General features: G+C 39.4%; 2 protein-coding genes across 2 annotated transcripts in view; one reads left to right on the forward strand and one right to left on the reverse strand.

Annotated features, from left to right (window-relative positions):
• Positions 1-8,763, forward strand: part of LOC107085482 (integrin alpha-M-like) — a 35,780-nt gene extending 27,017 nt beyond the window's left edge. Inside the window, exons 15-31 of the mRNA XM_015375811.1 lie at positions 2,664-2,794; positions 3,556-3,710; positions 3,788-3,946; positions 4,043-4,158; positions 4,272-4,339; positions 4,422-4,563; positions 5,660-5,758; positions 6,563-6,642; positions 6,747-6,827; positions 6,917-6,992; positions 7,091-7,198; positions 7,289-7,330; positions 7,415-7,540; positions 7,625-7,738; positions 7,814-7,852; positions 7,944-8,054; positions 8,148-8,763. Of these exons, the coding sequence (XP_015231297.1) occupies positions 2,664-2,794; positions 3,556-3,710; positions 3,788-3,946; positions 4,043-4,158; positions 4,272-4,339; positions 4,422-4,563; positions 5,660-5,758; positions 6,563-6,642; positions 6,747-6,827; positions 6,917-6,992; positions 7,091-7,198; positions 7,289-7,330; positions 7,415-7,540; positions 7,625-7,738; positions 7,814-7,852; positions 7,944-8,054; positions 8,148-8,198 (1,698 nt within the window). The 3' untranslated portion in view covers positions 8,199-8,763. The remainder of the gene's footprint in view (positions 1-2,663; positions 2,795-3,555; positions 3,711-3,787; positions 3,947-4,042; positions 4,159-4,271; positions 4,340-4,421; positions 4,564-5,659; positions 5,759-6,562; positions 6,643-6,746; positions 6,828-6,916; positions 6,993-7,090; positions 7,199-7,288; positions 7,331-7,414; positions 7,541-7,624; positions 7,739-7,813; positions 7,853-7,943; positions 8,055-8,147) is intronic.
• A 3,270-nt stretch (positions 8,764-12,033) lies between these two features.
• anapc11 (anaphase promoting complex subunit 11) lies at positions 12,034-13,489 on the reverse strand. The gene is made up of 2 exons (XM_015375815.1): positions 13,222-13,489; positions 12,034-12,574 (listed from the first exon to the last, which is right to left on the reverse strand). The coding sequence occupies exons 1-2, from the start codon at positions 13,328-13,330 to the stop codon at positions 12,429-12,431; spliced, it is 255 nt and encodes an 84-aa protein (XP_015231301.1). The 5' UTR covers positions 13,331-13,489; the 3' UTR covers positions 12,034-12,428.
• Positions 13,490-13,680: the final 191 nt, after the last annotated feature.

The raw sequence follows: 13,680 nt of genomic DNA on the forward strand, positions 1-13,680 counted from the left end.
TGGAGACCCCTGAGCCCACTCTGTGCCGTTTGGAGACCCCTGAGCCCGCTCTATGCTGTCTGGAGACCCCTGAGCCCGCTGTGCGACTTCCAGAGACTCCGGATGTGGAGCCACAATCGGTGGCTTCCTCTGCTCCTGATGCGGAGCCGCAATCAGCGGCCTCCTCTGCTCCAGATGCGGAGCCACAGTCGGTGGCTTCCGGTGTTCCTGATTTGGAACCGCAATCAGCGACTTCCTCAGTTCCTGATTCGGAGCCACAGTCGGTGGTTTCCTCTGTTCCTGAGGTGGAGCCACAGTCGGTGGCTTCCTCTGCTCCTGATGCGGAGCCGCAATCGGCGGCCTCCTCTGCTCCTGATGCGGAGCCGCAATCGGCGGCCTCCTCTGCTCCTGATGCGGAGCCGCAATCGGCGGCCTCCTCTGCTCCTGATGCGGAGCCACAGTCGGTGGCTTCCGGTGTTCCTGATTCGGAGCCGCAGTGGGCGGTCCTGTCTGAGCATGATGCAGGGCTGCAGGAGCAGAGACGGCGTCCTCCTCGGAGCTTCCTGCAGAAGCAGAGACGGCGTCCTCCTCGGAGCTTCCTGCAAAAGCAGAGGCGGCGTCCTCCTCGGTGCTTCCTGCAAAAGCAGAGACGGCATCCTCCTCGGTGCTTCCTGCAGAAGCACAGACGGCGTCCTCCTCCGAGCTTCCTGCAGAAGCAGAGACAGCGTCCTCCTCCAAGGCCTCTGCAGCTTCTGAGACCCCGGTCCCGCGGCCGGCCTCCGGAGCGTCTGCTTCAGCTCCGTTTCACCGGCCGGCCATCTGAGACTCTGTCCTGCTGCCGGTCCCACGGCCGGCCACCTGAGACTCTGCCTTGCATCCCTGGTTCACCCTTCGCCCACCCTGGGCGAGTTATTTTTTGGGGGTCTTTTACTTTGGGGCGTCTGGAATCCGCCCTTGAGGGGGGGGTGCTGTTAGGATCCGGGGCCTTGCCCACCAGAGTGGGCCGTGGATCTATTCCTGGGGAGCTTGGGTTCAGCGTTGACAGCTGTTCCCCATCAGCTGATTAGGAGCTCTCCCTATATTAGCTGTGGAGGAGCTCCACCCGTAGCCGGATTGTTGTCCTTTCTGCGCCACCCTGCCTGTTTCTGACTCTGTGAACCTGTAACCTGAACCTAACCTGCTCTGTCCTTTCTGCCTTCCAGGCAGAACTCTGTTCACCCAATAAATATTGGACTTTAATCCTCCCTCTGTCTCCGTGAGTTCTGCATTTGGGCTAGTAAAACCTGCGCATCATGACAGAACAATCTGGATGTCTAAAATGAAGATCTCCATATTCCCATTGTTACTGGTCATAACTTGTATTATTTTGACTAGGAAGAGATGCATTTCAGATATTATAATGGCTTTTCATAATTGTTATGCATGTGCTTGATTCTGAGTGAACCTACACAGGGTTGATTAAACTTACTCACCGCAGCTGTTGTGAAACCAAAAACTCAGAATTTCCAACCTTAGGCTAAATCAATCCAGAGTTTAGGATTTGAGTATGAATTTGTTAAACCTGCTTTGTAAAAGTTGCCTCAGTATTATGAACACCATTTTTTCATTTTTACCCAACAAAAATCTGAAACACAGAGCATAGTGGATAGGCGCTTAAGAGTTATACACTCATCTACAGTAGCTGATGTTATGTACCTCTAAAGATGTTTGCTAACTGACAATAAAAAAGAAGATTTATCTGCTTGACTGCTCCAGGGTGAGACTTATGGATCCAGCACGTTGGGCTGATTTGCACTGAATCAGACTCTGCATTTTTTAGTTCAAATGCCTACTTCATATCTCCTCAAAGTTCTAGTCCTCACGCTCTCTGTAGCCACCTACAGTGTCTCCTCAAGGGTCTCCAGGCTTTGTCCTCGCATTAAGCTGCTGCTGCCCCCTTCGACCCTAGTTGCCGAAGTCCCTGACAAAGGTGTACAAGTAGAAATGCACTGTGCTTCACTACCTGAGGTCCCCTTTTAGGCGTTTCTGTCCTCACAGGAACCAGAGCTAAAAGAGATACTAGAAGCCAGCTCACAGCCAACTCATAGCCACATCACTGCATCCACATGTGCATCAGAAATTCATTCAAACAGAGACAGTCTTTGTACATACTTGCAGAGTGGTGCTACTCATGTGCACGCTGTAGTAAATTCCACCCCTTCCACCTGACGTAATTGGTGCTAAACTCTTGTTTAGCTCAACATAAAAGTGGTGCTACTGTAGCACCAGTTTCTGGCTCCAGGAGCTAGAGCTTTCGTCGATTGAAACCGATAAATGTATAGCTTTGTTTGCTCCAGTGCCAAGATATCTCCAGCACCGGTCTAGTGGAAAGGACTCCTGTGTGTTCCAGGCTGCTTTGTGCTCTTTTGTGTTCTTCAGCCTTCTCTAGATCTCTGTCAACTTTTGAGTTGTGCAGATGTGAGTTGACTCGGCCTATTTAAGTCTACAAGTCAACCTTTTGGTGAATGGCCTAGTCTGTTATCTGTTTTATCAGTGGATATATCCATAAATATGCAACTGCTGATGTCCTGTTGCTGCTTTAATCTTTTGCCACCTCACAACTTTGTAGGCAAATGTTTAGGGGGGAAAAGCATGTTTTATGTGACTGAGACCAGAAAAGAATATTTAAGCATTTGTTGTTCCAGAGAATCACAGGAGCAGATTTCGAACCTGGGTTGAGGTTCTTTGGTCAATCCATCAACGGAGATATTGATCTCGGAGATGATGGGCTGCCAGATATTGTGGTGGGATCACAAGGTGCTGCGGTTGTCTTAAGGTACAGCTTTGCTAATGCACCATAACACTGAGTTAAACAAGGCTTTAAAATAAATTGTTATCCTCTTGCAGTTGTTTAATCTATGTGATATGGAGGGTATACACTGTAAAGCAACTTAAAAACTCTTGTATTTATGTATAACCACCTCATATTAGTAGAGATATGTATCAAATCCCAGGACTCATATGGCATCCATTTTTAGGAAGTATAAATTGGTGTAAGTAATTCAAAAGTACTCCTAGTCCATAGTTTCAGCTCACCCAGGGTTTTGTTAATCTTTGCTCTGAATGATATTGCGGCTTGCCTTGTGTTCTAGCAAGCTGTGACTGTCCAAACTTAAGACCAGTTCCTAGATAGGCAACAAAGGAGCACTTCAATATAGCACAAATCAGCAGATCATGGCAAACATAAACAGCAGTCACATTATCAGTTTATCAGCATTTATCAATATAAATGATCTGTCAAGAACTGCCTTGCAAATTTTAACTGGTCTTTGTTAATAGAAAAGTCTCCATTCCATTAAGGGTAAATATAGTTTTCTGTGTGAATGCAAAATGCAAATTTGGGAGAAGAAAGGTCACAGTATACCCCATTCATAAGGTGGACTGCAGCTCAGATTTGAATGTCTATAAGAAATTTTATTGTAAGTGAGGTTTAATGCTTTTAGCCTTTCCTAACCCCTTTGAAGGAGTTACTATTAACATTGCTTTCTTGTTTTACTCCTTAATGCAGTATGAGCCTATTTATTTGGTATCTTCCAGGTCCAAACCCATCCTGGATGTCATGGCTGATCTGTCATTTTATCCTAATATGATAAGCATTGTGAAGACTACCTGCTTGGAGAAGGGCACGATTTTACCAATGGTTATTGTGAAAGTGTGCTTTGAAATGGTGGAAGTAACACAAATCGAAGCAGGTGGGAAAAATAAAATTGGATTTTCACCAAAAGCTGCTGTCCTTTGGTCATTGTAATGCCCCAGTTATCCACTGCAGAACCAAGAATCAACATCTCTCTGATGCTCAATGTGGATCCAATGAGGCAAAAACATCGAGGTTTCTTCCAGGACAATGAAAGGACAAGCAGAAATATCATGTATACCTATGAGCTGACTGGGAAGGAAACATGTTTCAACTATTCTATTTTCATGGAGGTATGATTAAGATTTATATTAAATAGATTTATTTGAAATAAATTTTACTCAAATTAATCTTTTTGTTTTGTTTATTATTTTTACACATAATTTTTGTTTTGCAGAAAAGACACGTTATCCCCTGTCATCATCAAATTAAACTTTTTGCAAGCCGGCAGTGACGATGCAAGAGCCGTTCTGAATGTAGACAGCAAAAAGCAGGCTGTGATTAAGGTACGCACAGTAACTAAAATGAGCGGACAACTGTCAATAAAACTGGCACAATTTTAAAGATAACAAATAAAATAAAATCTTCCAGGCATATATCTGATTTCTTTTTATTACAGGTTCCTTTTGAAAAGTATTGCGATAAAGAATTCTGCATCCCGGATCTTAAAGTGGATTTTAAATTCAGGTTTGTGTTTTAAAACACAAAGTTATTGATTTGTTTAAATCAAACTGAACTAGAATTTTAAAAATGCATCCACTTTTTTTAGGTCTAAGGAGTTATTGGTGAGAGAAAATAATCGCTTCATCATATTGATAACCCTGGATAATAATGGTGATCACTCATATGATACCAGCCTGTCAATCCACTATCCTCCAGGCCTCTCCTTCGCAAAGATGGAGCCAACAGAAGTAATTAAAAAAGCAATTCATGATCAATATTTCTGGAAAAAAATGGTGACATTTTTTTAGGTATGAAAAGTAGGACATGTCCAGGAAAAAGAGGACGTCTGGTCACCCAACCATATTAACAATTTGATGTTTCAATGAGTGCTTGTTGCTATGATGTGTCTTTGCTCAGCAGCTTCGCTCGTTGTAAACCAACCAATCAGCACACAGTTCATCTAAATATTCATGATCATACCATAAAAGGAAGAAAACCTGTCGTTTCATTCTAGGGCTTTTAACCAGGCGTGCATTAGGGAGTATGAAACAGCAAATATGCCATTTTCAGCCCAACCAATGTTACACACCCTATTCAGAGACCTTAAGGACCAGCACCAAATACCCTGTATAATCATTCTATGACCCCTTTAAGATAAGTTGTCACCTGTCTCTCTGTTCTGTTTTATTTTCTCCTTTTTTTTTCTTTTTTTCTTTGTATTGTGCAACAAAGAAATAATAATCATACCTTATTAAACTTATGAACAGTTTTTACGAATTTAAAACTGTAGTGCATCTTATAGGGATTAATTGTTTTAATGATTTTAACTGGTACTTTCATAACTTCTGTCATGGTTAGAATTGCTATCTCACAATATAAATACAGTTAAAACATCTAATCATGGGCAATAATTTAAAACTCAAAGTTATGAACTCAAAATCTCAAATGGTTAATAAAGGATTAGAGAGTGTTTCTGTTTTCACTACATGCAGAAGGAAACAACTTGAATAAACCTCTACCACTATTTGTCTGGTTAGTGCTGATAGCTAGATGTTTAATCTTCAGAATGGCCTAGTTTGTTTACATTATTTCTTACTTCACAGCTTTATTGGACTACCAGCATAATAAACCGCTGTTGACTGATAATCTACAGGACTCTCAAAATTGTACAAAGTCCGATGCTTGAGGCAGTTTCACTAGTTTGAACCATCAGCACATCAGACAGGCTTAGGTTATTCTTAAATGCACTTTCTCAAAGATACAAGCTCTTTCCCTTTTTTACATCAACTTGAAGCTCTAAAGCAGCTAAATTCTGTTTATTTTTTTGTTCTCTTCTCCCAGCAGACCAACAAAGTAGATCAAAACTGCCTTCCCCAAGAAACCGGAGTGCCGAACAAAACCATTTGTGGGATCAGTTCCCCTGTGTTTCTCAGCAAATCATCTGTGAGTCAAACCACAGTGTCATGATCAGTTTAAGGAATCTGACCCACATGCAGAGAAACCACTCAGAGAACAAGGGGAAAAGTTTAACAGGTTTATTTGATGTAATCTGAACAGAGAGCAGTTCAGGGACCGTGGGAAACAAGACTGCAGCTAGAATTATGCAGGAGAGGGACTCACAATATATGAGGGCTCTTTTCAATCGTTTAATCCAGTCTGTGTGGGTTTATCCAGAGAAGAGGGAATGCGTTGGAGAGCGGACAGGTAGACATACGTTAAACCCGGAGGAGTAATGGAGCAGACTGTCACTTTCTGATGGGAACTTGAACGGATCATGTGGAGGTTTTCGCCTGCTTAGTGTGATCTCAGTAAATCCTTCCAGGGGGAGAAGGTCCAGGTATCCAGTTTTCACAGGAAGGCTTTCTGCCGAAGAGCAAAGACAAAAACACATAAGTCTCAGAGAAACAAAGCTAGGTTAGACTCTGCTAATCTCAGCTTGGCTAGAGTACCCAAAACTGGCAAACACTCTGGCGTCGAGGTAGTGACAGCCCACTGCTCAAATAGTCCTCCAGTAATGAACCAACGAGCCGCAGGTGTGCAGGGAGGCCCAACGTGGACGGTGCACCACCTGGTGGTGGAGAAAGAGGAAACACATAAACAACCCACACAAACTGGATTCCTAATCCAGAGCCATATAACCTCATCACAGACACAACTGAGATTATGAAGAGCTCTGTATGACTAGGTCAACTGCCTGCCTTGATCCCAGAGCCTGATCTAATGTAATTTTCTCTTGTCCCATTGAAGGCCACCTTCAATGCTACTTTTCATATCGCAAAAGATTTTGAGTGGAATGACACAATGTCGATGACAGTCACTGCAGAAAGGTAAAGTTTATAACAAACAACCCGTTTCAAAAGGAAGCCAAAGATTTGCTGAGCACTCAGCTTTTCTTTATGTTTAACACGATTTTTTCCGTTTGCATTCTTAGTAAAAATTCTAACCCCAACAAGACGCTTTCTGTGACCAAAGTTATTCCTGTTAAATATTCAGTCAGAATGGCAATAGCATTGTAAGTAGAATGACAGTAATCAGCAGTATTTCAGTATTATAATCCAGCCCTTGCAATAATTGTTTTTTTGTTGTTGTTGTTTGTTTTAGAGGTGATTCATCTGTCAGTGAGTTGAAATTCACTCCGGAAAACTATGAGCCACAAAGAATGGTTATTATATACGATGTAAGAGGCTTAAAGTACCATTCAGTTTTATCACTTTGAAGCAAAATATTTTTTCAAATTCCCATCTTTGCTATGATGCGGTTACCCATTACTTACAGATACAGAACACTGGTTTTAAGGATTTTCCCATCAGCGTTTCACTGTTTTTCCCAAGTAAACTGGAACACAACTTTGAAGTACAAAACTATAGAGTTGTTGTCAAGCCGGTAATTTCACTTAATACCACAATTTTTCTTATTTCATCTCCTGTGTGTGTCCTACATGCAAGCTTTTAATATATTTTTATTGTTTTTAAGAACAAAACTGCGTGCTCAGTCATTTCCACCCAAAAGTCTGAGGTTAGTGTCACAGATTCAGGCTTAAAACCTGTAATCATAATATGGATTAGTCACTGGGTGACATGAGGTGCTGTCTTGTTGCAGAACTGCCCTCAGGGAAAAGATTGTGTTACCATGGAATGTAATACTTTTACTTTGAAGAATTATTCAGACGTTCACTTTTCCTTGGAAGGAGATGTACATTACGGAAATTTTAACAACTATTTATCAGTATGTACTGCTCCAAGTTAAGACAAAATGCACCCCACATATCTAAAAAAAATGTCCTTTAACTGTCCTGCTTTTGCTTTAAAGGATATGCCCATTCTGAAACGATATACAGGAGTAGAGGGAGAGGTCAATTTTATGAGCTTTATACAAATTGACTATGATTCTGGTAGATACGTGCTGGATTCTCCCAAACATGAGGTATGTATTAGTTGAACTGCTGTTATACCAAGTTAAAGATAATGAAGGTAATTATAATCTTAGTTTTGGTTTCAGAAGAAGAACCAGACTGACAACAATAAAACAAAGAAAAAAGTATGTAAAACTCTTCTTGGTAGCTATTTTCAAATACAAATTAATGGTTTATTTGTAAGGCATAACTGCTTTTCTCTCCCTCTGCTAACAGGCTAGTGTTCTGGTTGAGTTCATTGTGCCGCCGAATAGATTGGTGATCATTATGACTGCAGCAGTACTGGGATTTCTGCTCCTGATCATAATCATAATCATCATGTTAAAGGTGAGGTTTTTGCTGTAGTATTTGGTGCCAAGAAGGCTAAAGAATTATTGTATTGATATTTGGTCTAAAGGTTGGTTTTGTCCCTGTTTTAAGTGTGGCTGCTTCAAGAGGAAAAATCATATTTACTATGTAACAAGAAGATGATCTGTCTGCCAAGAACGGACACCCAAATTTACTGGTTGTGAGAGTTTTCTAAAGTATCTGCTTCACTAAAGTGATGAAAATAGTTGCAGTTAACAAGAGGAACTTTTTTTGGTCTAACTTTTTTATTTTATTTTAAAGAGCCCTATCCAGCCCACAATCCTTTTGTGCATGGTGTAGTTTGATTAGACATTTGTTCTGTTTTTTTGTTGCATTAGTTGGTTGTTGACTGAAAATTGTAAAATAACTTATATAGCAGCTTGCCTATCTTTGTCAATGCATTTTTAAGCTTATTACACACACACATAGCTCTAATCTGTGGTAGTGTCTACTTAATTGCAGAATATTGAGAGGAGAATTTTGATGTGGGTTTTTTGTAAAGCTGCTTTCATGCCCTCTATTGTATTGGAAATACAAACCAATTCATCTTTATCCATAGCAGGCCTATGTTTTTCTTTGTTTTCTAGCTTTATTGGTGTGTTCTGGATTTATTTAAGTTTCTTAGGTTTTTCTTTCCTTGTCCTCTGTTGTCCCCTTGTGTTTCCTTTTCCCTTGGCTTCCTTGTCACCTCTACTCACACCTGCTCCTTATCAGCTTGTTAGTCCTGCCTTTGTTCAGTCAGCCATAAACACACTCCCTCTGCAGTCCCTCAGTGCCAGTTCCTCGTCTTACTTTGTCTCACCCTGGCTCCTTGTGATGGTTTTCCCCTGATGTCTCCATGGTTCTGGTTTGTGTTTTATTTTTATGTTGGATTTTTGGATACCTGTTTTTGTTTAACATTTTTAAGTTGGATTTTTTGGAACCCTGTTTTTGCTACCTGTGTATCCCATTAAATCTTCAAAGAGCTCACCACTGCCTCTCAGCCTCTGCATTTGGGTCGTCAAAAAAACCTTCAAACAAATCGTGACAGAAACTGAAAACTTAGAGAAAACCAACAGAACCAAGATCGTTACAAAAGGGAAACATACAGAGCTCTGGAAAAATGGTGAAGCCGATTGTTGCCTCGTTTTTTTTTTTTTTTTTTTTTATTGCGGACCTTTTCGTGACTGCTCTTATTTCACAAAAGCTGAATTCAGAAAATCCAGGATAAGAGGTAAAGTCAGGCTTGACCTACCCTAAGTAGTGCAACCTGGCTTCATGCGTTCCACAAATGCTTAGCCAGGCTCCTGGGGTGCAGCTACCTCAAGCCAGGTGTAATCATCAAGCTTATTCTTTCTTCTAGACTAATAATGGGTTTGTTGATTTAGCAAACACTAACAGTTTAAGAAAATGCCTGATAGCCTAAAATACAAACTTCCTAACCAGTTCTCTTAATCAAAAACACCACACTATATGAGGTTTCATCTTTCTCAAATGAAGAACTATTAAGTTAAAAGGGACCAGTGGAGGCTCTTAATGTATCTCAAGATTAATATATTTATGTTAACATTGCGGATCACTATGTTTATCATAAACAGCATCTGGCATTTAAATCATTGTCAATCAACAGCTATTTTTCATATATTTTTCTTTGTAAGAACATTCTATTATTCCCAGAATTCACTTCAGCAGAAAATCTGGCCTTTAATTGAAAGAAAGGAAGGCCTACTTTAGACGGGATCCAGGGAGGAACAGGTTTGGGGGTCATGCCCGGAGGCTTGCCACTTTGCCCCTTGTTGATAAAAGATGCAGTCAGTTACACAGTGTGAAGAAATGTGTTAAGGTAATGTAATCCACGGGCAGGCCTATGCATAATTCACTCTTACCAGAACGTTGAGATTTTCTGTCATAAATTGATGTGCTCCACACTGTAAAAACGTTCTGAAAATGAGTAAAGATTTCTTAAAATAAGTGTATTTACCCTTAATTTGAGTAGGGAACTGAGATTATCTGACAATGGAATAAGTATTTTTACATTTAAAATATGATAATTAGTTTTTATGCACTTCAGATAAGAGACTGCAGTTCTTTTTTTCTTATTTTAAATGTAAATTGTCTTAATCCACGGGAAAAGTGACACTCATATCTGCTCAATTCAAGAAATAATAAACTTGCTTTAAGAAAAATTTACTTACCGGTACTTAGGTTTAATTTTTTTATTTTTTTTTGTAGTGCAGGGGGACATTTTATCTTAGAGAAATCCTGCATCGAATAAATGAAAACAAGTAGCCCACCTGCTCCAAAGTTTCTATTGTGATGTGTAGCCTTATTCATCAAGTATGGATCAAGGACAGACCTTTGGTAAAGGTTATAAAGGTGTGCATTTATCCTTCAACACTTCTGATGGTGAGGCAAACGGAGGCTTTGCTAAGATTTTCAGCATCTCCTCCTGCATACAGGAACATACTATGGAAAAAGTCAGAGGCCAACAGAGACCATCTGTATAACGGCAAAGGCTCGGCTCTGTTCTGTGTGGTGTTGAATTTTCAGACCCTGCAGTCTGCAAAGGTATGTGAAAGTGTTTCCAAATAAAACATTAAATCCTTTATCTAGTGAATCCTTTATCTGTAATTGTTGTCCAACCAACCAGATGGGAATGGGATGGCCACTCCAAACAAATGGCTTTAATGTCTCTAATTCACTTTGTTAATAATTTATAGGTATGCTTTTGGTCACCTTCAATTAAGACCAACTTGTGTCTAAGCTTTAACTTCCTGGCTGATACTTAGCCATATTACTTATTAATTTCCACATAATGTTCTTTTTTTACTATGCCACCTGTTATGCAAGTGTTATCTTTAATTGCATCCACAGATGTGTATTCAGGTAACTCAAATGTGGTAAATTAAAAAACCAGACTAAATAGCCTCCTGTGTCTGGAGCTAATCGATGATCTTTTGAGCAACTGACTCACTAAAGGTTTGGCTTGAAACTAAATTGGATTTGTGGAAATTCATCTTATATGTAAACATTGAATAAAGTATTAGAAAATAAAAATGTGTTATCCTTATTCTGCCATTTCAAAAATATACCTTTGGTAATTGTAGCTAACTTTAAAGAAATGTTTACCCTTATTCTAAAGGGCATGCAAACTCTGGGGTACACGATTTTATGCTCTCAAGAACAAAAAAATGTACCAAAAAAAAAAACAGAACTTTGAATGGATGCTTATTTGCATGACAACAGGAACAAAGAATATATTTTTTATAATCAGAAAGAAGTATTTTCAGTTAATACTCATTGTTCTTGAATATGAGAGGTGATTAGTGCTTCATGACAAAAGAAAAATGGGCAACAGCGACATCTAGTGACAACATTTCAAACCTAAAAGACATCCTTATTCTTTCAACACATTACTTACAAAAGATAATAGGTTTAAATTGAACTGGACTAAATAAACTGCAAAATAAACCCTAAAATTATTAAAATCCTAATTTCTTGTTTCTGTCTTTTTTTATTTTAAAACATTTTTAAAAATTCTAAACATTTTTCATCAGTTCCAGCCTGAGTTATTTGGTTCCAGGGCCTTTTGTAACATGTGCTGTATGCCTTTTAACCTTTTCTTTGCTGTGTAATCAGCTTTAGTAAGCCTTTGGGTCTGCTCAGTTGGGATTTTATCAGCCTTATCAAACCTGAGCATTAACTGAATGCTTGTTCATTTATTGTCTAAATTGATACAACTAACACAATCATGTGTCTAAAGTTTGTCACTTCTCTGTATCTCAGCAGCTGACCTCTCAATGGTGTTCATGGACTGAACTGTTTGCTTTGTAGCAAAGACCAAATGAGGAAGCCCAGTGAGTCACTGTTTGATAATACAGTCAAATACCGTGATTGTGCCAAATTCCTTACTTTTTTTTATTTTCAGTATCTCTCAGAATTCTGACTTTTTTTTATTTTCAGTATCAGTTTAATAAAAAAATATATATTTGCATTATTAAAACTGTATGAGAATGCCAGAGTAGAAGTAAGAAACTACAAGAATTGATATTGGGATTTGGGTCTGATTTAAAAAAAAAAAAAGAAACTTGAAAACTGAAGCTAATTTTCCTCACATACTTACAAAACATATCCTAAAAAAGGTCTTTGTCAGAATAATTAAATATAAAACAGGCTTTCCACAGACAGCAAACGCCAATTAATCCTTTTATCCAAATCATATTGTTATAAAAAACACATTCTGTATTTAAAGACTTTTTTTCTCCAACAAATGAAACCAAAAATACAACTATTATAAACAAAATCAAACTCAGATACAGTGGTAAACAAAAAAGGTTCTGTAAGGCGTCCATTTTTTGGTGCACCGAGAGGGAGTCACTCTTTAAACTTCCATTCCTGACGACACATGGGGCACTGTTGCTGGACCTGCTGTGAGTTCAACCACTTCAGGATGCAGTGCATGTGGAAACAGTGAGAGCACTGACCCCAGACCAGCGGGCAGTCATCTCCAGGAACTTTACCTGCAAAAATATGTAGAACAAAAATCAATCACTTTCAACATCTAGCCCCATGTTACATATAAAGCCTGTTGCTGTGGGTTATATAAATGGCAGGCTTGTATCTATTAATTTACAAACAGATGTTTATCCACACACACACACATACAACCACATGATGATAACTGTTGTTCCTCTTTTCACCCAAGTCAGTGCCAGTTATTGGATCAGTTCATTAATTATGACTAGGTATACCTATGTACTAAATTACAAGTCAGATCTTAACCTAAACACTTATTTTAATAATAACAAAGCAGATACGTATAATATGTTGTAAATAGTTAAAGTTACTCCCATGAAGTTTATTCTACATTTAAACAAAGCAAACCAGAATGTCAAAGTATTCAAATGGTTATCAATATTATACTGGATTTTTTATTTTTTATATCTACTTTACTATTTCTATTATACAGCATTTTTATTGCACAATTCCTCACATTGCTGTGGTCACGAATCTGATACAACAATATTTGAATGAGGATTCAGAGAGAACTAAATAAACAGTCAGGCAGTTAAGGCCAATAGTTTAGAACGTGATTATTATCTACCACATGTGCTCTGGTAGAAAGGGAATTTAAACTCCTGGACAGGATTCCTGCTCAGATACTCACAGTCCGGACAGCAGCCGTTGAAAGGCATCCTGCAGATGCCGCAGTTGTCATCGTTAGCCACCCAGGACCAGGAGGCCACTCCACTCCACTGTCTGATCTTCACCTTCATTCTCACAAAGCTGCCGCCAAAACTGGGAGAACAATGGGAACAGTGGAATGCAGTCTTGGTTCTAGATATTCTTGATATTTTACATGCCAAATCGAGAGAAAAATAGGCCCCTTGAATCAGTAATGTGCTAATTAGCTATGTAGCTTCTTCTTCTTCTTCTGGCGTACTGGCAGATGGCAACCATGACCTAGCGCCACCTACCACATCGGCGTAACATTAATCCTGTTCAATGTGACACACTACAGTATGCTAGAAATTTACACCAAGAGAATGCCAAGAGTGTGCGAAGCAGTAATCACAGCAAAAGGAACTTAGAATATCAGACATATTTTCTGTTGTTTCACACTTTT

This window comes from Cyprinodon variegatus, unplaced genomic scaffold, assembly GCF_000732505.1.
Source record: "Cyprinodon variegatus isolate N-32 unplaced genomic scaffold, C_variegatus-1.0 Scaffold126, whole genome shotgun sequence".
Lineage (NCBI taxonomy): Eukaryota > Metazoa > Chordata > Actinopteri > Cyprinodontiformes > Cyprinodontidae > Cyprinodon > Cyprinodon variegatus.